Source organism: Hordeum vulgare, chromosome 7H, assembly GCF_904849725.1.
Source record: "Hordeum vulgare subsp. vulgare chromosome 7H, MorexV3_pseudomolecules_assembly, whole genome shotgun sequence".
In the NCBI taxonomy this organism is placed as follows: domain Eukaryota; kingdom Viridiplantae; phylum Streptophyta; class Magnoliopsida; order Poales; family Poaceae; genus Hordeum; species Hordeum vulgare.
The window spans coordinates 396,153,365-396,175,828 of NC_058524.1; the positions used below are offsets into that span (position 1 = coordinate 396,153,365).

The window sequence follows — 22,464 nt, forward strand, 5'->3', positions numbered from 1 at the left end:
TGTTTGTGGCCGGGCCATCAATGTGAGATGAACTCCTTATTAACTATGTTAGTTTGCTCGTGTTTGTGAGGATTGTCGTTTATTAAATAACTACCTATCTCTAGTACTACTTGTGAGATTGGCACTTATTATTAACTCAAATGAATTGTTCTATTAGTCTAGCTATAGTACAATTTGTGAGAAATAAAACTAGCTACATGAAATGTTCCTGACATGCATTGTACATTGCACGTCGCTAGGTGAGCAACTATAGTGGTGGCGTTGTCCATGTGGCACGCCTTCAACACGTAGAATACCACTAACATGGGACCCAACGCCACCATTATTTTTTAGCAATGGCGCCATATTGGTGGCGTCAGGCTACCATGCTAGCAAAGCCCTTTTTGCCACGCCATAACTAGTCTTTTCTACACTAGTGTGGATGCAATTGTTTGTTCTCCGAGCCCGGATCTTTGCGTGGAAGAACTTTGGGTTTGCGCCCCCGTCTTGGAGCCATGTTATTATGGATGCATGTCTCCTCCGAGCTCTCTCAATCATGGCCAAGCACAGAACTTTCATTTTTATCAATTTTCTTAACTGGTTTCTTCTTGTGTCAGCCTCCAAGACTCCTACATCATGTCCAACCTAAGGATCACCTCATTTGCATCGTGGAATTGTAACATGGCCCCTCCAAAAAAGTTCTACTCCAGATTTTAAGATCATTAGCCATCATGTCCATCTTCCTATTTACTCTGATGAATGGGAAATTGTGCCACACTCGTCTTTCCCACGCATGTTGGACTGTTTTCTCAAAGTGTGGGAATCTTGGACAAAAAATCTTGAATCTGAACCCGGCTTGCCTGACAGGAGTGATCGGAGAAGGATGTTGACTCCGCCATAAGCATGAAGTTGGGGTGCATATATTCTGAGGCAATGTTGCAAAAAACTTTGTCGGTGCTGCACAGTGTGGGATCTCCCCTCTTGCTCCTCCACGTGAATATCCTGTTCTTGCATTTGATTTCTCTAATGTCGGCCCTGTCGATTGCCTTGCGAAAACGGCCCATGATACTTTTGTTGAGATTGGCATTGATTTTTTCCTTGGCTTGGTAGACCATATTGAAATCTCCATTGAGCATACTTGGTTCGACAGAGGAGGATCCACTGCAGCAAGTTCTGATAAAAGTTTGCCTTCAGGTCATCATTTGTTGGTCCGTAGAACGTTGTCATCTAAAAGGATCAACCAGTGTTGATGATCTCTACCCTAACCGTGATATAAAAGCTAGCTATGATGTGATCAATGATGTTTACTACTTGTTTGTCCAAGGAGATTACCGCTCTGCCCCTAGTTCATAATGCCGGCAGAACCACGCAGCCCTGAAGTGAAGCACCTCCGATGTCGGAGGCGTTCTTTGTAGTCCATTTATCTACTTTGGTTTCCTCCAGATTCAAGATTGCGATTCTGTTTACATGCGCTACTTCTCTTATGGCCGATCTCTTGGCGGAGAATTAATGCACCACACATTCCACAACATGATCCTATAATTCACATCATTCATGGAAACTGTGATTTTCTCTTTGTCGACAACATTGTTAAAGAGACAGTTACAACACACAGTACAACTTGCCGTGGGGCGATGCCAGCCTCTAATAGACCCAAACTTCCATTTTTCTCTAGCTACCAACCATACTCTCCAATCATTAAACATGAAGACTAAACCAAGGTCAAAATGGTTTAAGACCAACCGACGACAAAGACTACGTAAGAAGACTAACATGATCAAGCTGCATCATCCGCCTTCGTGTCATCCATGTCGGCCGAGGTCCTTAGTGGACCGCAATCTAGTCCTGCCACCTTTGCGATTGCAATAATGTCCCTGACTTTCAGCGGCTACTAGAAGCGCTTGAGCAAGTCTGCAGCCAACTTGGGGGCCATTCCTTCCTTTGGCCCGAGCCCACCCAACACCTAGATGAGACGCATCACAACTGTTATGCCATCGGCACCTCACAGCCCACAGCTTCTTGACGAGCACTACGGCGCGATGGAGCAGATGCCTCCCTTGATTTTGGTGGTAGAGGGGCATTGGCACATCAGAGGAGTTGTGATGATGGCATGGGCAGCGGGATTGAAGAGTTGACGTTGTCCCCCTCCTTGACTACTGCTCCCCTGTCTTCCTTCAGCGTGATTGCCATGACGTGGAACCCCACCACAACGGACACCAGCGAGTTTATGGAGGGGCTGACGAAGGGAGCGGAGAGGTCGGCGATGCATGGTAGTATGTCTTCTTCTTGGAACTCATCCTTGGTCCTGGTGCACGACCTCGCGTGTTGTGGTGAGCGCCCTCCATCTCTAAATGCCAGCAGGGCGTTGAGTGCTTTAATCATTGTGTTCTCCATCTCCAGTTGTATGACGTCTATGCACGAAAGGGCGGGAGAGCGCGCGACCTCCAGGGAAGGAGAAGAAAGCTACCACAGGGTCCTGCCCAAGGGATTCCTAACGCGACACTTCTTGGGGCAGCAAAGGGAGTGGTGGAGTGGCCCACAGACTTGGTGCAATTACCGTCGTCTTCCCTTTGGCCCGGTCTTCGTCCCGGCATGCGTGCCTGTGGCCGGTCAAAGTTGTGTTGCGCCCTCTTGGGGCTGCCTCCACCATGTCCATGGACTTTCCCTTGGTGTGGAAGGAGTTGCCCAGGAATGCTTCCTTCCAGGTACATGTGTGGCCACCTTGGTCACCCTCGTCGTGGTCACGCCTATCGTCCGCCCATGGCGCTCCCTTGCATTCAGAGGACGCCACCCTTGGGGCCGTGCGTATTCCATTGGCTTGCCATCTTCCACCCCTCCCGACGAGGCACCGGGCTAGGTCTAGGAGAAAGGGTGGTCGTTATCTTTGTCAGAGGAAGGGAGCCCACTCTGTCCTGGGTGCGACGAGCGCGGCGGCGGCGAGGTCCGGTCCTCCACCCAGTCAATGTGAATCAGCAGGTGGTAGTGTTGAACACCAGGCGGAGGAGGCACGTGACGGTCCGGCAGTGAGAAACTGATGATCACATCGATGTGGCCGCCACCTCTTGAGCACCCAGAAAGTCTGCTTGGTCGGGATGTGAGCAACGTCCCATGCCAAGAGCGAGCAGGCAAAGGTTCTTGTGTAGCCCTGCTCGAGCGTCTTGCTGTCCAGGTGGTCGATCCAACCGAAGTCGCCGAACGCCTCGACCGCCCCCTCGAACGACCAGAACTGCATCGACAGGTCTCAGCGACGACGCAAATGTGGAGAGGGAACTTCCTGATCACTGCATGATCGTCTACGTGCCACACGCGAGTGAAGACCTTGGCGCCTGTCACGCCCAAGATGCGACCCTATCCTCAATTTGGCACGAGGGCCTCGTGAGGGATAGAAGCGCATCTCGTCGTCTTGCAAGAATGGATATCGTTACAAGTACATGTACTGAAAAGAAGAGATATATAGAATTGGCTTACACTCACCACAAGCTACGTCAGAGTCACATCAGTACAATAGATAATCTTCATGAACAAGAGCAGTGTCCGACTACGGACGAAAACAAACGAGAAAATAAGAATGACGTCCATCCTTGCTATCCTAGGCTGCCGGCATGGAACCCATCCTAGATCGATGATGAAGAAGAAGAAGCAACTTCAAATGAACAATCAACGCGCTCACGTCAAATAACCTTTACCTATACCTGCAACTGGTGTTGTAGTAATCTGTGAGCCACAAGGGACTCAGCAATCTCATTTCCAAAGGTATCAAGACTAGCAAAGCATAATGGGTGAGGTATGGTTAAGTGGTGAGGTTGCAGCAGCGGCTAAGCATATATGAGGTGGCTAACTTACGAGTAAAAGAGTAAGAGGGGGAAGATCTACGCATAGCGGACATGGACTACTGATGATCAAATGAATAATCCTGAACACCTACCTACGTCATACATAACCCCACCGTGTCCTCGATCGGAGAAGGAACTCACGAAAGAGACAGTCACGGTTACGCACCGAGTTGGCATATTTTAATTACGTTAACTTCAAGTTTTCTAGAACCAGTGTTAAACAAAGTATCCACATTGTCACATAACCGCGGGCATGGATTCCCGAAAAGATTTAACCCTCTAGAGGTGCTCTAGCTAATCCATCACAAATTACCACAAGCCGCATAGAAATCCTCGATCACGAAGCTCGCGATCTCGTCGGACTCATTAGTGGAAACCTCAACTCTGAGATTACCCAAAGCATCACCGGAATCCCGATGCACAAGATATCTCGTCAAAGGTAAAACTAATCCAGCAAGGCCACCCGACGTGTCGACGATCCTGATAGGAGCCGCGTATCTCGTTCTCAAGACACGACGGATAAGCACAACGTACGGTGGCCTGATAGAAATCTCCCAAGTTGCCCTGGGTTGGCCCCGCAAACGGCTCTAGTTTAGGACCAGCACCATCAGCACTGGCCCTTTGTATTATGTAGAATTACTCCCCGTGTAGCGCAAACTCCCTATGCATTCCAGTATTAACAGAATTATTATGTTGGGCAAATGTAGTACCAATGTTGGGCCTTGCCAGACCAGCTTTAATCTAAAACGACTTATCAAGGGGGTCCCCATAACAACCCCGATCGTGTTAGGAGCGCTCAATTATGGAAGATAACACCGGTAGCCGAAACTAAGGGGGCAAAGGTGGAACAAAAAACAAGGCTAGAAAGGCTGAGCCTTCCACCTTTTACCAAGTATATAGGTGCATTAAATTAAATAGCATTTAATATGGTGGTATAACAAGGAACCCATGTTGTCACATGGAAGCAACTGCACCTGCAACTAGCAACGCTAACACATGGTAAAGCAAGCGGTAACATAGCCAATCAGTGGTTTGCTAGGTTGTGAACAGGTTGAAGGATCTTCATGGCAATGTTGGGAAGCTGATATTTAACAGGGGGTAGGCAACGAGACAATAACGATAGCATCGAAATAACTAGCATGGCAATCATAGTAATGGTATCTGGGGAAATGGTCATCTTGCCTCAGATCCCGCTTGGAAGAAGAATGACTCCGTGAAGCAGACGAACCAACGTAGTCGAACGGGTCCTCACTTTCCGACATGCTTGCGGAACTCTAACGAGACGAAGCAAACCGGAAACACAAATCAACACACGATATTCACCACACGACATGCACAATAGGATGCACTAACTAAAATGATGCGTGGATGCTCAATCCCTAACTATGCACATACACCAACCTACAAAGGTAAACAAGTGCCACCTCATCACAAAGTGACACTTCTGCAGAACTGTTCAAAACTGGAATCCAGTGCAACCATTGGATTCCTTGGGTTCTGCTACCCCAAATCCATATATCATACTACCCATGTTACATGCAGGAACACCACAAACAGTAAAAGAAAATATCACAGGATCAAACTACAACATATAGTCAAAAACAGGAACTGTTCCTGAGCCTGCCCAATTTGGGATATACCAGATCAGACCATTCCATTTCTGGAATTATTCCAAACAAGGAGATATCACACAAGTCACAATTATAACACCACAAAATGTGTAAACTGACAGGGGGCCTATTGGTCATTGTCACCAGGGACACTAGTGCATGACAGGTGGGCCCTGGGACCACCTCTCAGTGGCACACACAAACCACAACACATAAAAGGAAATATGAGAGAGGTGGGAGTCAAACCCACCATCTCCCTAGTGGAGTGCACGGCCACCACCAGTGGGCTAGCCACATGTAGCTGAACTAATAGGGGTAGAAATGCAGACATACATCGCCTAAACTACTGAACCACAGCAAGAAAGACAATACAGATAAAAAGGGCGACATGGGGACTCGAACCCGAGACGCTGCGAAGGAAAATAAGCTCGATTGCCACTGCGCTACCGTGGGGATTCTTCCCTAAGAAGGAAGCAAAACATAAATTAAAAGAAAACATGGGACGTCTTCCTGCTGGAGCAGAGAGACGCCAGCGACGACAACGCTCGCCAGAGCACATGCACCTGCACGCGCACAAACGACGCACATCCACGGCTACGTGCTACAGCCCCTCGCGGCACTACACAACAGGCTCTGAACCTAATCCTATATGGATGCATGCAAGCACAGCTGCGACAATAGCACAACCTGCTGGTGCAACTCCGGCAGGGCGGTGCCCACGCACAACAACGACGCTAGCGGAGGGGAAACGGAGGGGAGCAGGGCTGCGCTCACCCAGGGTGTAGAGAGAGGGGCTCGCGGATGGAGAGGCACGTCGGCGCGACGACGACCTACTGCAGAAAGCTCACCGGAGAGGAAAAAGCACCGACCGCCGAGGAGGTCGGGGCCGTCGTCCTTGGCGCTTGCTGCCCGTGGGAATGGAACCCCATGGGTGCCCGCGAGCTCCTGGTCTAGAAGGGGGAAGAAGAGGGCGCCAGGTTACCACGCATCAGGCTCGTGCCCGAGCCGGCCATGGCGCGGTGGAGCTCAGGAACTCGCCCCGATGACGCTAGGAGGCAGAGGAGGAGGGGAAAACGGCAAGGGTTAGGGTTTTAGAGAGGCCGAGGCTGCTAAATAGCTCGAACCACAAGCCCGGGGCCGTCTGATGGAGGAGAGAAGGGATCTGGTGGCTGCCATGGCGTCGTACACAGGTGGCGCACGCGAGGTGGGAGAAGGAACGTGCTATGGGCTGGATCGAACAGGTATGGGCCTAACTAAATAACACTTGGGCTGCTCTCCCTCCCACTCTGAAAATAAAAGAAAAGGCTTTTGCAAATAAAAATAAATGGATATTTAGAACAAAGCCAGAGGATAGAAGAAAAGGAGTAAAACAAAAATGACAAAATATTTAGGCTTCTACCATGTTGCCACTGTTTATAAAAATAAGTGGAACATTTTTAGGTGACCAAAATTGAATGCATCTAATTTAAATGGGCTCTGATTTTTAAATAAAACCAAAAAGGAAAATAAAGATGAAACCAGAGGGGTTGCCTCCACAGTATGAAAAGGATTTTTAGGGAAAGATGAACATTTTTAAAGGGGAGGAACAAATCTTTTAAATTTGCCACAAATAAAATAGAGAGGGAGAAGGGTTTTTTTCCTATGGAGCAACTTTTGGGTTTTGACCTGCACTTGTTGCCCCTACACCTCAACAAACACGAAGCACATCCACACAACACTTGCACATCACAACAAGGACACCCACATCAACACAACCACAACAAAAGGAAAAAAATGCAATGCATGAAGGCATGAAGCACATGAAATGATGGCACAATGTTAGGCTCACCCCACATAACATTAACATGCCAAGGTTGCCATACAAGGAAGATACAAAAGGGGAGGGGAAATTGCATTTGGGTTGTTACAACTATCCTACACTACAAGAGGATCTCAACCCGAGATCCAAGAATGAAACGGGAAGAGGAAGAGAAAGCAAGAGGTAACACTTAGTCGCTTCTCTGGGAAAAGAGTGAGACCAACGATCCTTGAATGTTGCAAAGCGATGAGGAATGATATGAGAAACAAGCAAGAATTCACGGAAAATTTCGGCAGCACTTCGGTAGGAAAAAGGGACAAAAAATTCGAAAAGATGGACAGATCTTGAGAAAATTCACAACAAACAACTAAATAGAACAAGGGAACAACATGATCTTGATAAACAACAAGATTTACCCAAAAGAGCAACATCACAATGCCTCCGGAACAAGAGAATAAAACAAGATCATACGGAAGAAGAGAAATAAAAAAAGAATGACGACTACTATCTCAAATGAACTTGGCAAGCATCCTTGCAAGAAGAATTAAACGGAGTTGTAGGAAGAAAACACCAACGAAAAGAACAAGATAGTAGTGGGCTTATGGAACCTTTTCAAACTAATGAAGTGACAACCAGCCAATAACAGAAACAAGGATTGTTTCGGGAAACAAGATAAGCAAAACTTCTTACACCAAGAGGATACCTTGAGAACTTGGACACTTATAATCACCATAATAGCAACACTCCTCAGGAAAAGCTTTAGGTGAAAACTAAACCAAGATAGCATCAATGTAGAAATCATGAGTTGAAAATATCTCATGATCATAGAGTTGGTGGGTTTAATTATCTCATTCTTGAAACAAATTCCCTTCGAGACTCCTGCACTAACAAGAATGTTATAATACCACCTCAAAGGATAAAGGAGGGAGAATTGCACTTGGAAATGCAAGAGAAAGAAAACTTGAGGTTCTCCAATAAGAATCTTGAAGAACACTTGAGAATGAATTGATATCATGAGCCGCTCCGGAAGAAAGATTGAAATCACTATGAAACAGGAATAAGAATTATGTTATGCTTATCCTTCATCAAGTTAAATTGATGACAAGCAACGGATTTAGCGTACCACTTATTCTCCTTGAAAATATGATTGAGGAGAGCTATATGAGCACAAACTGAAGAAATCTTCAACGAAGCACCAGTGATAAAGCAAGCGAAATGGATACCAAGAATGCATGGAGACACATGAGAATGAAGAGATCATGATCCACCTAACAGAAAACTTGAACAAGGCACGAACGAAGAGGCAACAATTGAGAAGAATTGAGGATGAAAGATGAAAGCTGAGAACGAAGAATCTTCTAAAATGATGGCCTTCAGAGGATCAAGAATGAAAACAACTCAGAAAAGCACCGGATAGCAAGAAAGGGATTACTCATGATTGACAACAATTAAGAAGATAACACAAGCTAATATGACAAACTTCACAAGAATGGAGCAAGATTTAAGAAAAACACTCCTTCAGTCTTCAAAGCTGAAATATGATGAGGAGAACACCACCAAGAATAACTGAGATGCTCTGGAATAATGAAGAATGAAAGGTTGAGCCAACTATGAGAATTAATTTGACTAGATCTAGGAGAAGGGATATGACTGATGGAAATCAATCTTATGTCCTATTTGAAAAGATTTAGAGATCTCCGGAAAAATTAGAAGAGGCATATAAGATCCTGGGAAAACCTGTGGGTTATGGGCCCACTCAAAGAAACCACCGTTGAAAAGATTGCAAGAAAGAAAGATACTGCACCGGCACAAATGAAAACTTGATGGGGTTGAGCACCTCGAAATAATAGAAAGAATTGACAAGAAGAAACTTCTGAAATATCTTCAACACTCCGGACAGAATAGAGAGAAATGACCAGAAGAAGACTTGATTAGAATTTTCTACATGGTAAGAATTACAAGAATGAAAAGGATATGATGAACACTGAAAGCTTGAATTGAATTCACTAGAAAAGATAACAAGATTGAATAAATATGAATACAAAGCTCCTGAGAATCTTCACAATGAATCACCGGATAGGACACGGAAGAAAAGATAGCGGAAGCAACAATGAAAAGAAAACTCTTGGATGAAAATTGAATCACTGAAGAAAAGGGTGGGAGGGCGGGAAAAAACAAAGACAACTTGAGACAGATGAGACAAGACAACTCCGGAATAAAATGAGAGAATGATCTTGCAACATTGGAGAGGATTGAGTTCACTTGAAGAGAAGCACACCGGTTGGAAAAGAATTGACAAGATGACTCGGGTTGAAAAAGAATTGATAAGACAATTGATTAAGCCAAAGGATTAGCACTCTCATATAAATATGAGAACACTGCTAGAAAAGATCTGAAATCACCACTTGACATCAAAGTAACTTGAATTACCATAATCCAACAAAACAAAGGATGAGGCTTACGAAACAAGCCAGAACAAACTCATGAGAAAGATTTCGTCCGATATTTTCGTGGACAGGATCGCACGGGCTCGATCTTATAGTAGCCATCAAGTGCAAGGCAGTGCAGACGACATACAAAGCGTCCCCGAGTGGTAGCAAGCTACAAGGACTCTTTAAGACACAACGAGAACCGTTGTAAGACGACCGTGAACAAACGAATCCACTAGATGTCGAACCCCAACCTAACATCATGCATTTGTTGGAAGATTGTCCTATAAGCAACTACTTGAATTCACACCTAAGAATTCCCGAAATTTCTGGTCATGCAATCTGGTACACGGATACAAGGAGTAATATTTCACACAACTCCTATACTAACCCGTCCAATGTATCACATCCGTCAACACATAACCAGAATCTCGGACCTTCATCTATTACAGACCCTCGTGATCACAACGATACAAAGTATGGCAGTACTCCCAAACAATCTGCACCAGTACTGGGGACATCGGGGTTATCTCGCCACTACTTGTATTGAAGCAATTACGAACATCCTTCGTTCTGAGATACTAAGAAATTTGAATGATAACGATGTGCTCGAGAATCCCCTTGAGCTCAACTCCCCGGAAGAAATCAAGTCAGACAGGAGGCACCAAGACAGAACTCCGTCACATCGACATCATATAGACTCCAAAAATATCCGCGTGATCCAAAAAAAATTTGATTGAGAAGAGGAGTAGAATTAAATTATTACGGCAAGATTCCTCAACAGAGCATAGAACAGGAGAAAAAAGATTCCTACTCCCCGATATATAACTAGACTCAAAGCAGTTTTTCACTAGACTCGACTCGGCCAAGTTTGATCAATCAAGGGGGCTCCTAGGTCGGTACTGCTCTCATACCAACTTGTCACGCCCAAGATGCGACTCTATCCTCAATTTGGCACGAGGGCCTCATCAGGGATAGAAGCGCATCTCGTCGTTTCGCAAGAATGGATATCGTTACAAGTACATGTACTGAAAAGAAGAGATATATAGAATTGGCTTACACTCGCCACAAGCTACATCAGAGTCACATCAGTACAATAGATAATCATCATGAAGAAGAGCATGGTCCGACTACGGACGAAAACAAAGGAGAAAATAAGAACGACGTCCATCCTTGCTATCCCAGGCTGCCGGCCTGGAACCCATCCTAGATCGATGAAGAAGAAGAAGAAGCAACTCCAAATAAACAATCAATGCGCTCGCGTCAAATAACCTTTACGTATACCTGCAACTTGTGTTGTAGTAATCTGTGAGTCACAGGGGACTCAGCAATCTCATTTCCAAAGGTATTAAGACTAGCAAAGCTTAATGGGTGAGGTATGGTTAAGTGGTGAGGTTGCAGCAACGGCTAAGCATATATGAGGTGGCTAACTTACGAGTACAAGAGTAAGAGCGGGAAGATCTACGCATAGCGTACGTGGACTACTGATGATCAAATGAATGATCCTGAACACCTACCTACTTCAGACATAACCCCACCGTGTCCTCGATCGGAGAAGGAACTCACGAAAGAGACAGTCACGGTTACGCACCGAGTTGGCATATTTTAATTACGTTAACTTCAAGTTTTCTAGAACCGGTGTTAAACAAAGTATCCACGTTGCCACATAACCGTGGGCACGGCTTTCCAAAAAGATTTAACCCGGTAGGGGTGCTCTAACTAATCCATCACAAATTACCACAAGCCGCATAGAAATCCTCGATCACGAAGCTTGCGATCTCGTCGGATTCCTTAGTGGAAACCTCAACTCTGAGATTACCCAAGCATCACCGGAATCCCGATGCACAAGATATCTCGTCAAAGTTAAAACTAATCCAGCAAGGCCACCCGACGTGTCGACGATCCCGATAGGAGCCGCGTATCTCGTTCTCAGGACACGACGGATAAGCACAGCGTACGGTGGCCTGATAGAAATCTCCCAAGTTGCCCTGGGTTGGCCCCGCAAACAGCTCTAGTTTAGGACCAGCACCATCAGCACTGGCCCCCCTATATTATGTAGAATTACTCCTCGGGTAGCGCTAACTCCCTATGCATTCCAGTATTAACAGAATTATTATGTTGGGCAAATGTAGTACCAATGTTAGGCCTTGCCAGACCAGCTTTAATCTAAAATGAATTATCAAGGGGATCCCCATAACAACCCCGATCGTGTTAGGAGTGCTCAATTATGGAACATAACACCGGTTGCCGAAACTAAGGGGGCAAAGGTGGAACAAAACACCAGGCTAGAAAGTCCGAGCCTTCCACCTTTTACCAAGTATATAGGTGCATTAAATTAAATAGCATTTAATATGGTGGTATAACAAGGAACCCATGTTGTCACATGGAAGCAACTGCACCTGCAACTAGCAACGCTAACACATGGTAAAACAAGCGGTAACATAGCCAATCAGTGGTTTGCTAGGTTGTGAACAGGTTGAAGGATCTTCATGGCAATGTTGGGAGGCAGATATTTAACAGGTGGTAGGCAACAAGACAATAATGATAGCATCGAAATAACTAGCATGGCAATGATAGTAATGGTATCTGGGGAAATGGTCATCTTGCCTGAGATCCCGCTTGGAAGAAGAATTACTCCATGAAGCAGACGAACCAACGTAGTCGAACGGGTCCTCACTTTCCAACACGCTTGCGGAACTCTAACGAGATGAAGCAAACCGGAAACACAAATCAACACACGATATTCACCACACGACATGCACAACAGGATGCACTAACTAAAATGATGCATGGATGCTCAATCCCTAACTATGCACTTACACCAACCTACAAAAGTAAACAAGTGCCACCTCATCACAAAGTGACACTTCTGCAGAACTGTTCAAAACTGGAATCCAGTGCAACCATTGGATTCCTTGGGTTCTGGTACCCAAATCCATATATCATACTACCCATGTTACATGCAGGAAAACACCACAAACAGTAAAAGAAAATAATACATGATCAAACTACAACATATAGTCAAGAACAGGAACTCTTCCTGAGCCTGCCCAATTTGGGATATACCAGATCAGGCCATTCCATTTCTGGAATTATTCCAAACAAGGAGATATCACACAAGTCACAAGTATAACACCACAAAATGTGTAAATTGACAGGGGGGCTATTGGTCATAGTCACCAGGGCCACTAGTGCATGACAGGTGGGCCCTGGGACCACCTGTCAATGGCACACACAAACCACAACACATAAAAGGAAATATGAGAGAGGTGGGAGTCGAACCCACCATCTCCGTGGTGGAGTGCACGGCCACCACCAGTGGTCTAGCCACATGTAGCTGAACTAATAGGGGTAAAAATGCAGACATACATCGTCTAAACTACTGAACCACATCAAGAAAGACAATACAGATAAAAAGGGCGACATGGGGACTCCAACCCGAGACGCTGCGAAGGAAAACAAGCTCGATTGCCACTGCGCTACCGTGGGGCTTCTTATCTAAGAAGGAAGCAAAACATAAATTAAAAGAAAACATGGGACGTCTTCCTGCTGGAGCAGAGAGACGCCGGCGACGACGACGCTCTCTAGAGCACACGCACCTGCACGCACACAAACGACGCACATCCACGGCTACGCGCTACAGCCCCTCGCGGCACTACACAATAGGCTCTAAACCTAATCCTCTATCGATGCATGCAAGCAGGGCTGCGACAATAGCACAACCCGCCGATGCAACTCCGGCAAGGCGGCGCCCACGCGCAACAACGACGCTAGCGGAGGGGAAAACGGAGGGGAGCAGGGTTGCGCTCACCCAGGGTGTAGAGAGAGGGGCACGCGGATGGAGAGGCACGTCGGCGCGACGACGACCTGCTGCAGAAAGCTCGCCAGAGAGGAAGAAGCACCGACCGCCGAGGAGGTCGGGGCCGTCGTCCTTGGCGCTTGCTGCCCGCGGGAATGGAACCCCATGGGCGCCCGCGAGCTCCTGGTCCAGAAGGGGGAAGAAGAGGGCGCCGGGTTACCACACAACGGGCTCTTGCCCGAGCTGGCCATGGCGCGGTGGAGCTCGGGAACTCGCCCCGACGGCACTAGGAGGGAGAAGAGGAGGGGAAAACGGCGAGGGTTAGGGTTTTAGAGAGGTCGGGGCTGCTAAATAGCTCGAACCATAAGCCCGGGGCCGTTTGATGGAGGAGAGAAGGGATCTGGTAGCTGCTATGGCGTCGTACACAGGTGACGCACACGAGGTGGGAGAAGGAACGTGCTATGGGCTGGATCGAACAGGTATGGGCCTAACTAAATAACACTTGGGCTGCTTTCCCTCCCACTCTGAAAGTAAAAGAAAAGGCTTTTGCAAATAAAAATAAATGGATATTTAGAACAAAGCGAGAGGATAGAAGAAAAGGAGTAAAACAAAAATGACAAAATATTTAGGCTTCTACCATGTTGCCACTGTTTATAAAAATAAGTGGAACATTTTTAGGAGACCAAAATTAAATGCATCTAATTTAAATGGGCTCTGATTTTTAAATAAAACCAAAAAAGAAAATAAAGATGAAACCAGAGGGGTTGCCTCCACAATATGAAAAGGGTTTTTAGGGAAAGATGAACATTTTTAAAGGGGGGAAACAAAGCTTTTAAATTTGCCACAAATAAAATAGAGAGAGAGAAGGGTTTTTTTCCTATGGAGCAACTTGTGGGTTTTGACCTGCACTTGTTGCTCCCACACCTGAACAAACACGAAGCACATCCACACAACACTTGCACATCACAACAAGGACACCCACATCAACACAACCACAACAAAAGGAAAAAAATGCAATGCATGAAGGCATGAAACACATGAAATGATGGCAGAATGTTAGGCTCACCCCACATAACATTAACATGCCAAGGTTGCCATACAAGGAAGATACAAAAGGGGAGGGGAAATTGCATTTGGGCTGTTACACCGCCGTCCACCTTGAGAACGCCGCGCCACACCGCGTTGTCGGGTGCGCCGGTAGGTCGAAGTGGACCAGGAATGCCTCCGGGTGGTGTGCGGTGACGCGGAGCTGGTACGACAGAGTGGTGAGCTGCTCTTTGATGGCCCTGCCCACCACCATGGGACTGGTGGCGTGGACCCCGACGGTGGTGAGGGTGACCATGTGCTGGCGCAGGATGTACCCCTCGTGTTCCAGCACTGGTGAGGCCACGACCACCTTGTTGCTAACCCGTGGCCGCCGCGAGGGGTCGCAGTGGAGGAAGCGGTTCATGACGGGCGGCGAGGGTGGTGGCGAAGGTGCTGTCGGGGACGTGAAGCGGAGTCGCTCGCGCATCGGGGCCCTCGAGGGGCGCCGATTGTAGCCTAGCATGGGCGGCCCCTCCCTTGCTACCGTTCCTTGGGTTTTGTGGGCACTCCAAGCCGAAGTGGCCGAGCTGCTTGCATATGATGCAACATAGAGGGTCTCTGCAGTATTTGCGATGGTGGAGCTTGTTGAGGCACGAGAAACATTTGCCCTTGAACTTGCCTAAGAAGGTGTCGCAGCCCGCAGATGCATTTATAGCCCGATAGCGGTCTGAGCGTTGCCCCCGAGGCCGCCGTCCATGGACCGATGTACCTTCTCCTACACGCCTGCTCTTCCGGGAGGTGACCTTCGTCCACTCTGCCTCACTGTCCAAAGGGAAAATGTTGAGCGCGGGGGACGATACAACCGCGATGGGTTTAAGGCGATCTCTCCGAAAATGGGGAGACACCCCCAGACCCACTATATACCGCTGGAACCCTCAGGAGGAAGACTCGCCATGCAGCAGTATTCATGGCGTCAAAGTCGAATCTGAGCCCGCAAGGGTGGCAGCTGGTGATGCAGGCGAGGTAGGGGCACACAACGAACCACCCGATGACGAGGAACCGTGGGGTCGACTGGAAACACCGCATGGGCATAGCCACGATCCACCCGCTGGGGAGCGGCTCGGGGAGCGCAACTATTGGTTGGCCATTAAGGCCGGATCTGGGGCGTGGCCGCCATGGCCGAAATGGTCAGTGGCGTGGGAAGGGGGAGCGGGGAAGGGAAGTATCACAGCTCGGTGTATTCCGTCAAAGCATGTTTAAGAGTGTTCTTGTTACAAATTATTCATCACAAGGAACACGAGTGTGCAAACAAAATATAAATTGAGTTTTGGTGAAGAAAATAGAGTATATTCAAATTTGAAAATCAAAAGAAAAAAAAAACACCAGCGTGTGGTGGATGGACCAGTGAGTCTCTGCTAAAAACTGTCTCATACAGAAACCCAAAGGAGATCAATCCATTTTACGGATCACAACGCAATCGTACATACAAAAATCAACATGGGAGACCCTTGCATGACACCAATTGTTTCCCTAGAACCCGTACGTCGGAGCAATTCATGGTAGGTGCACTCTTGTTTCTCAGCACGACCTCTAGCAGCGGCCTCAACCTAGCTAGTTCAAGTTCAGTATATAGTATATAAATGTGACTTAGGTGGTGTTTCTTTCTCAGGGACTAGACTTTTTTTAGCCCCAGGGACTAAAGAAAAAGTCCCTCCAATAGAGTTTTTTTGTAGTCTCTTAAAAAAAGTCCCTCATGTTTCTTTACCTAGGGGCTAAAATGGATTTTTTAAGGATGCTTGGATACGTTTTAGTCCCATGACTAAAAGTAATGAGACTAAAACTTGCTAGCCTCACTCATGCTTAGATCCAAATACTAAAGAGACTAAAATCAAGTTAATGGGCATTTATTATCCTCCAAATCCTCCAATCCAGAACTTGCATGAGGAGTTAAATGAGGAGAGAGAGGACTAATGCACATTTTAGTAGGGGTGCCCCTGACTAAAAAAATTTAGTCTCAAAACTAGTTTTAGTCTCTCTTTAGTCAGGGATGCTTGGAACTTTAGAGGGTGCTTGGATCCAAGAGACTAAAACTAGTCTGACTAAAAGTAGTCTCTTTAAGAGGCTAAAGTTCCAAGCACCCCTGACTAAAGAAAGGCTAAAACTAGTCTTGAGGCTAAAATCTTTTAGTCAGGGGTACCCCTACTAAAATGTGCATTAGTCATCTCTCTCCTCATTTAACTCCTCATGCAAGTTTTGGATTGGAGGGTTTGGATGATAATAAATGCTCATTAACTTGATTTTAGTCTCTTTAGTACTTGGATCCAAGCATGGATGAGGCTAGCAAGTTTTAGTCTCACTACTTTTAGTTATGGAACTAAAACGTATCCAAGCACCCTCTTAGCCTCTTAAAGAGACTAGTTTTAGTCTTTTGGACCCAAGTACCTTTTTAGTCTAGTCATTGGATAGAGAAACACCACCTTAGCCTCGAACACAATAGATGTCATGACACTTTCGCTATCTTTTGTAGTGTCGATCGTGACGCACCCAAATAATTGGACAAAGGTGGAAAAATAAATATTAATTGTTGGAAGCAGTGGTGTCTCCTGAGTGGTAAAGCTAGTGGCCAGTGATTAATTCGCTCGCAGCTGCCTCGAACTATTTCCGAATTAGTTATGTGCGTGATGTACAGCCTAGACCGAATACGATCCATGTCATGTCACTTTTGGCATAGCTATCTTTTGCGCTATCGTGACGCGCCTCAAATAATTGCGGCCACCTATACTTGGCCGTTGATCCCGAAAGGAAAGGGGGCTTCAACTCAACTGAAGTGCCCAGATGATGAGCTAGCCCATGCGTCCGAGCTGGCTAGAGAGAGATCCAATTGAGGATGTATATCCACGAACAAACCCAACGGTAGTGTATGCGTCCCGGCAATCGCATGTGCATACGCCTAACTGCGTAAGTTTGACGAATACAAAAATATACTTCCTCCGTTCAGATACTATAAGTTTTATTAGAGCTTTCATTTAAAGACTAACGTATATAGACACAATTTAAAATATATATTTACTCATTTTGCTTCGCATGCAGTCCCTTAGTAGAATCTTTAAAAGAATTTATATTTAGAAACGGAGGGAGTAGTATACACTTTTACACACTTAGTATAGCCTTCTGGGCAAGAAAACGCCTCCTTGGATGAGCCAACTTTAATTCAAACCTTCCCCACCTCCTGGCGGCTGTCGACAAAGTCCATGCACCGGGTCTTTGTTGGCGTCGCGTGGGGTGCATATCTCTTGGCGGTCAGTAGTGATAGAGGGAGGGGGTGTTCCTCGTGACCAGTGCAGTCGGGGTCGCATCGGGTTTGCAGCGTCGAGTCTCATGGGGCTAGACCTGGCGCAGTGATGTCCTGCTGCTTTGGCACTGAGTGGGCCAACACCATGTGTGCTGAGGAGCTTGCTTTGTGGGCGAGGCGATGCCTTCTTCCCTCCTCCGTTGGGGGGGGGCGACTATGCACTCTAGCGGTGGTGGAGATTGATATTGGATCCGAGGGCGATGATCCTGGATGACAGGCCATATGGTTGGATCTATAGTTAATTGTACGGCTCTGATGACTGCCCCTCTTGGTTGTCTGTATGGAGAGGGGTGTCATGGCGGGTGACTCCGGCGAGGTCACTACAGTTAGTAGTGGTGAGACCCTAATCTTGATCTAGAGGCCTAGGTCTGGTGGTAGCTAGCCTTCCTCAAGGGTGGGTCTGTTGGCCTAGGTACCTCGACATGGTGCGGTCAATATACCCGATGGTCTAAAGCTCAACACTTCATCTGTGGTGCATGTGGGATTGTGGGTGTCATGTTCCTTTTGGGAGCGTCATTGTGGCCCCATTCCCTATGCCAGAGCTTCGGTTGAAAACGCAGGTCCATCATGTTGGTCTCGGTGGCGGCAATGTGTTGCGTCATCACTCTCTTGAGGCGTAGCTTGAAGCTTCTTTGTTTTTGGTGTGTGGCGGTCTCGTTTTCTTCATGCATTTTACACGTGACGCATTGTCAACATTCTTAGTTCTCATTGATCGCAAGCAGGATCGATTCTCTTGGACCCGGACGGGAGGGTAGATGGCCATCTTCGACGATAGTCTGGTCATGCTTTCTCTGTTCTATAGATCTATTTTGTAACAGTTTTTTCATCGCTTTGTATTATTCGTCCGGCAAAAGAAATGTGATTTATGTGTAGCTTTGATCATTAATTTTACCAACAAAACATGAGCCATATGTCATAAAAAATATGTCATTGGATGCACATTTGAATGAACTTTTCAATAATCTATCCTTTATGAATTATATCCCATATTTTGTTGACCAAAATTACAAGTCAAAGCTTGACACGAAAAACGAAGTGACCATGTATATAAAAATGGAGGGAGTATCAATTTTAGGATAAACAAAATGGGATGAACGAAAAAAATGGGAGAAACACACCGTCCTTTATTAATAAAAAGAAAAAAAAAATGACCCCGCAAAAATAGAATAAGAAAGAAAAAAAAATATGTATTAGGTATAGGTGTAGATGAAAGGATGGGGGATGTCCCAAAAATGAATAGTCGTTGAAGAGTGAAGACTTAGGGTTTCAAACCGTAAGCATCAATTGATAAGTATAGTAGCGGCCGATTGCATTGTTCTCTAGTTGACTTGCGTGCACTATTAATACATGTACGTACCTTCCCTCCATTGCCCCGTCTCAAAACTAACTCTCTCCCTCAAAAAAGAAAAAGAAAAAAAAAACTCTCTCTCTCTCTCCCCTCCCTATCTCTCTCACGCACAGAGGATCGGTAGCAGTGCAGCGATCGCGAAGATGAGCTCTATTGGCATGATGGAGGCGAAGATGCCGCCGGGGTTCCGGTTCCACCCACGGGACGAGGAGCTGGTCCTCGACTACCTCCTCCACAAGCTCACCGGCCGGCGCGCATACGGTGGCGTCGACATCGTGGACGTCGACCTCAACAAGTGCGAGCCATGGGACCTTCCAGGTACGTACGTACCCATGTATCCCTACGTACTTGCTATACGTGCCTACTCATCTCTCAACGTCACTGCTGTTCGTAGCAACCTTTCTTCCTTCATTAGCCCGGCCAGCCGGATCGAGCTTTGTTGGTTCTTGTTTGTGCATGAAGTCCATGTCGCTGGCGAGTAACTTAACTTTTGTGAGAGAAAAAAAGCTGCACGGGTTCTTCAAGGAAAGGAAGGTTGATTGATTGAAAAAGTGAAAATCATTGGCGTCGTTCGGTTTTGAACTTTGAAACGGAGACCTTCGGTGTGTTATTATTAGACTGGCTGCTGGCTGACGTGATAACCAACTATATATTTGGACAGATTGGTTGCATGCTAAAATCAATGTTTGGATGGATCCGTCCTTCTTCTCCTTGTGCAGAGGCGGCGTGCGTAGGCGGCAGGGAGTGGTACTTCTTCAGCCTGCGCGACCGCAAGTACGCCACCGGGCAGCGCACCAACCGCGCCACGCGCTCCGGTTACTGGAAGGCCACCGGCAAGGACCGCGCCATCCTCGCCCACGGCGCCGGCGAGGCGTTGGTGGGGATGCGCAAGACGCTCGTCTTCTACCAGGGGAGGGCCCCCAAGGGGACGAGGACGGAGTGGGTCATGCACGAGTTCCGCCTGGAGGAGGAACGACGCCACCACCAGCCGAAGCAGCAGCACAAGGGCCGCGCCGCCGCCCCCGAGGCGAGGTGCCAGCTCAAGGTACGTAGGAAGGATCATATGCATATCTGGTCATTCTCTTGCTTTTTTTTTCGCTTTGTTGGGCTCATCTGGTTCGCGTGACCCCGGCGGTATTAGGACACGCCACTCTCATGCAAAATTGAGAGAGAGGAGAGTTTGTCTTTCCTTCTTCTTCTTTTTTCATTTTCGGTTCCTTATTTCATTATACATGTGAATATTCCATAGTATTTGGCACAAAGAAAACAGAAAATGCATAATTTTGTCGCTAAGATAGATTGATGTTACTTCCTATTTTTTCACATGAATCGACGTTTGTTCTACAAAGTATGCAATTAACTTTCTCTAAATTTGATTGCGATAGAAAATATATTATGTAAATGCATGCTTTTAAAATTCTTTACTAGTAGTAAGATATTCGTGTAAAAACAGTCAAATATGCATCTATTGCCCGCAAAAAAAAAGAAGAAAAAAAAGTCAAAGTTGCATCCGTTGATCTACGTCAGAGTTGGCGTGTACTTTAGAATGAGGGCATATCTATTCATCTGTTGGCCCATTTATATTTATATTTATATAATTGTCATCACACGCGTCGTCCTCGTCATGTATGTCATGCTAGAATTTCGTATGATCTCTACTGTTTTCCGCTGAACGAATGATCTTCTCTGGCTCGGACCATTCTAATTAATTGTACAGCTTGCAAGTTGCCAATTTTAACATTCAGGTCCACTCCACAGTCCATGTCACTGAAATGACAGTTCGCGTCAGGCAACTAACTAAATGAGATTAATTAATTTACTAAGTATTCCCTTGATAAGCATTAATCTGACTCGCACATGCTAATTTTTTATTCCATTCCAAGGTGACAGTTCAAAATTGTTTTATGTCCCTGTGATTGCTATTTCTTCAAGTTAACTAACTTCCAGAGAAAGAATTTCATAAAGTAACCAGATTCCTGCGGAGATTGGCTACTGAATTAGTTTAATCAATCAATGGAAGCCTTCTTAGCCTAACCTACTTCATATGAGATTGACCGTTCAAGGAATGAATACTTTTTCAGTTTCAATTGTTCCATACATACATGAACTTGCACTTACCATTTGAACCTTGCCATCCTTTTTTTAAATACAGGAAGACTGGGTGCTATGCAGGGTGTTCTACAAGAGCAGAACAACCAGCCCAAGGCCACCATCTGAAGAAGCCTGCACATTCTTCACCGAGCTGGACCTTCCGACTATACCGCCCCTCGCGCCCCTCATCGACGCCTACATCGCCTTCGACAGCGGCACCACGATGAACACCACCGAGCAAGTGTCCTGCTTCTCCGGCCTGCCGGCACTACCGCTCAGGGGATCGGTGAGCTTCGGGGACCTGCTGGGCTGGGACAACCCTGAGAAGAAGGCCATCAGGACAGCACTGAGCAACATGTCAAGTAACAACAATTCCAAGTTGGAGTTGCCTCCAAACTGGAGCCAGGAGAACGGCTTGCCACAGATGTGGACACCCCTCTGAATCTTTGATATGAGATTACTGTGCTGCTAGTTGAAGTGTGGTGGTGACTAGTAAGTAATTAGATGACATATTCTTTCTAATGATATTGGAGAGTAGTATTGGACTATTGGTTGATGCAGTGTCTGTTCCTAGGGATTTGATGGAAGTGTGTGGTGATTTACAAACCAGTAGATTAGTGAAATGGCTTGATATAGCATCTGTACATAGGAATGCTATAAGAAATGTCCTATTTTAGTTCTACTCTTTCTATCCACTCTCCAAATGTAATGTAACTTCCCATTGAAAGTAAATATGTGTATAACCCCTGTTTGTCATTCTGAAACATGGTGTGATAAATTGTTCTTCAGCGCGATAAACATGTTGTGAATATGAAGTATCCCCACGTATCTGGGGTCTAGGCTAATTATTTCTTTCAAACACTAGCACTTGATTCCCCACAATAAATTGATAACAACACACGATGAGAGGGGAAGCGACAACAGTTGGGATTTCGCTTGGGTGTTCAACTACAGCTTATATGTCCAACTATTATAATCGATCGCCTATGCCATCAACCAAAACTCTTCTCTTGGGGAATTTCAATTTATCTTTGGTGTTCAACTGGTTCAGTTTTAATCTAGTAACATATATTTTGAGCCATCATCTCACAACTCCAGTAGTCCTTTTCAGACCTATTTTTGCCAACAAATCACAGCTCCAGATTGATGTCCTTCACAGATCTTTTAGCAATTCACAATGCACTCAAGGGGAATAATAA

General features: G+C 46.2%; 1 protein-coding gene across 1 annotated transcript; it reads left to right on the top strand.

Annotated features, from left to right (window-relative positions):
• Positions 1–19,181: 19,181 nt before the first annotated feature.
• Positions 19,182–22,029, top strand: LOC123412587 (NAC domain-containing protein 21/22-like). The gene is made up of 3 exons (XM_045105537.1): positions 19,182–19,492; positions 19,894–20,219; positions 21,327–22,029. Exons 1-3 carry the CDS (start codon positions 19,318–19,320, stop codon positions 21,705–21,707), a joined length of 882 nt encoding a protein of 293 aa, XP_044961472.1. The 5' UTR covers positions 19,182–19,317; the 3' UTR covers positions 21,708–22,029.
• Positions 22,030–22,464: the final 435 nt, after the last annotated feature.

Coding starts and splice junctions, on each gene's coding strand:
- LOC123412587 (XM_045105537.1), top strand. CDS start 19,318: ATGAGCTCTATTGGCATGATGGAGGCGAAGATGCCGCCGGGGTTCCGG. Junction 19,493..19,893: donor CGAGCCATGGGACCTTCCAG/GTACGTACGTAC, acceptor CTCCTTGTGCAG/AGGCGGCGTGCGTAGGCGGC. Junction 20,220..21,326: donor AGGCGAGGTGCCAGCTCAAG/GTACGTAGGAAG, acceptor TTTTAAATACAG/GAAGACTGGGTGCTATGCAG.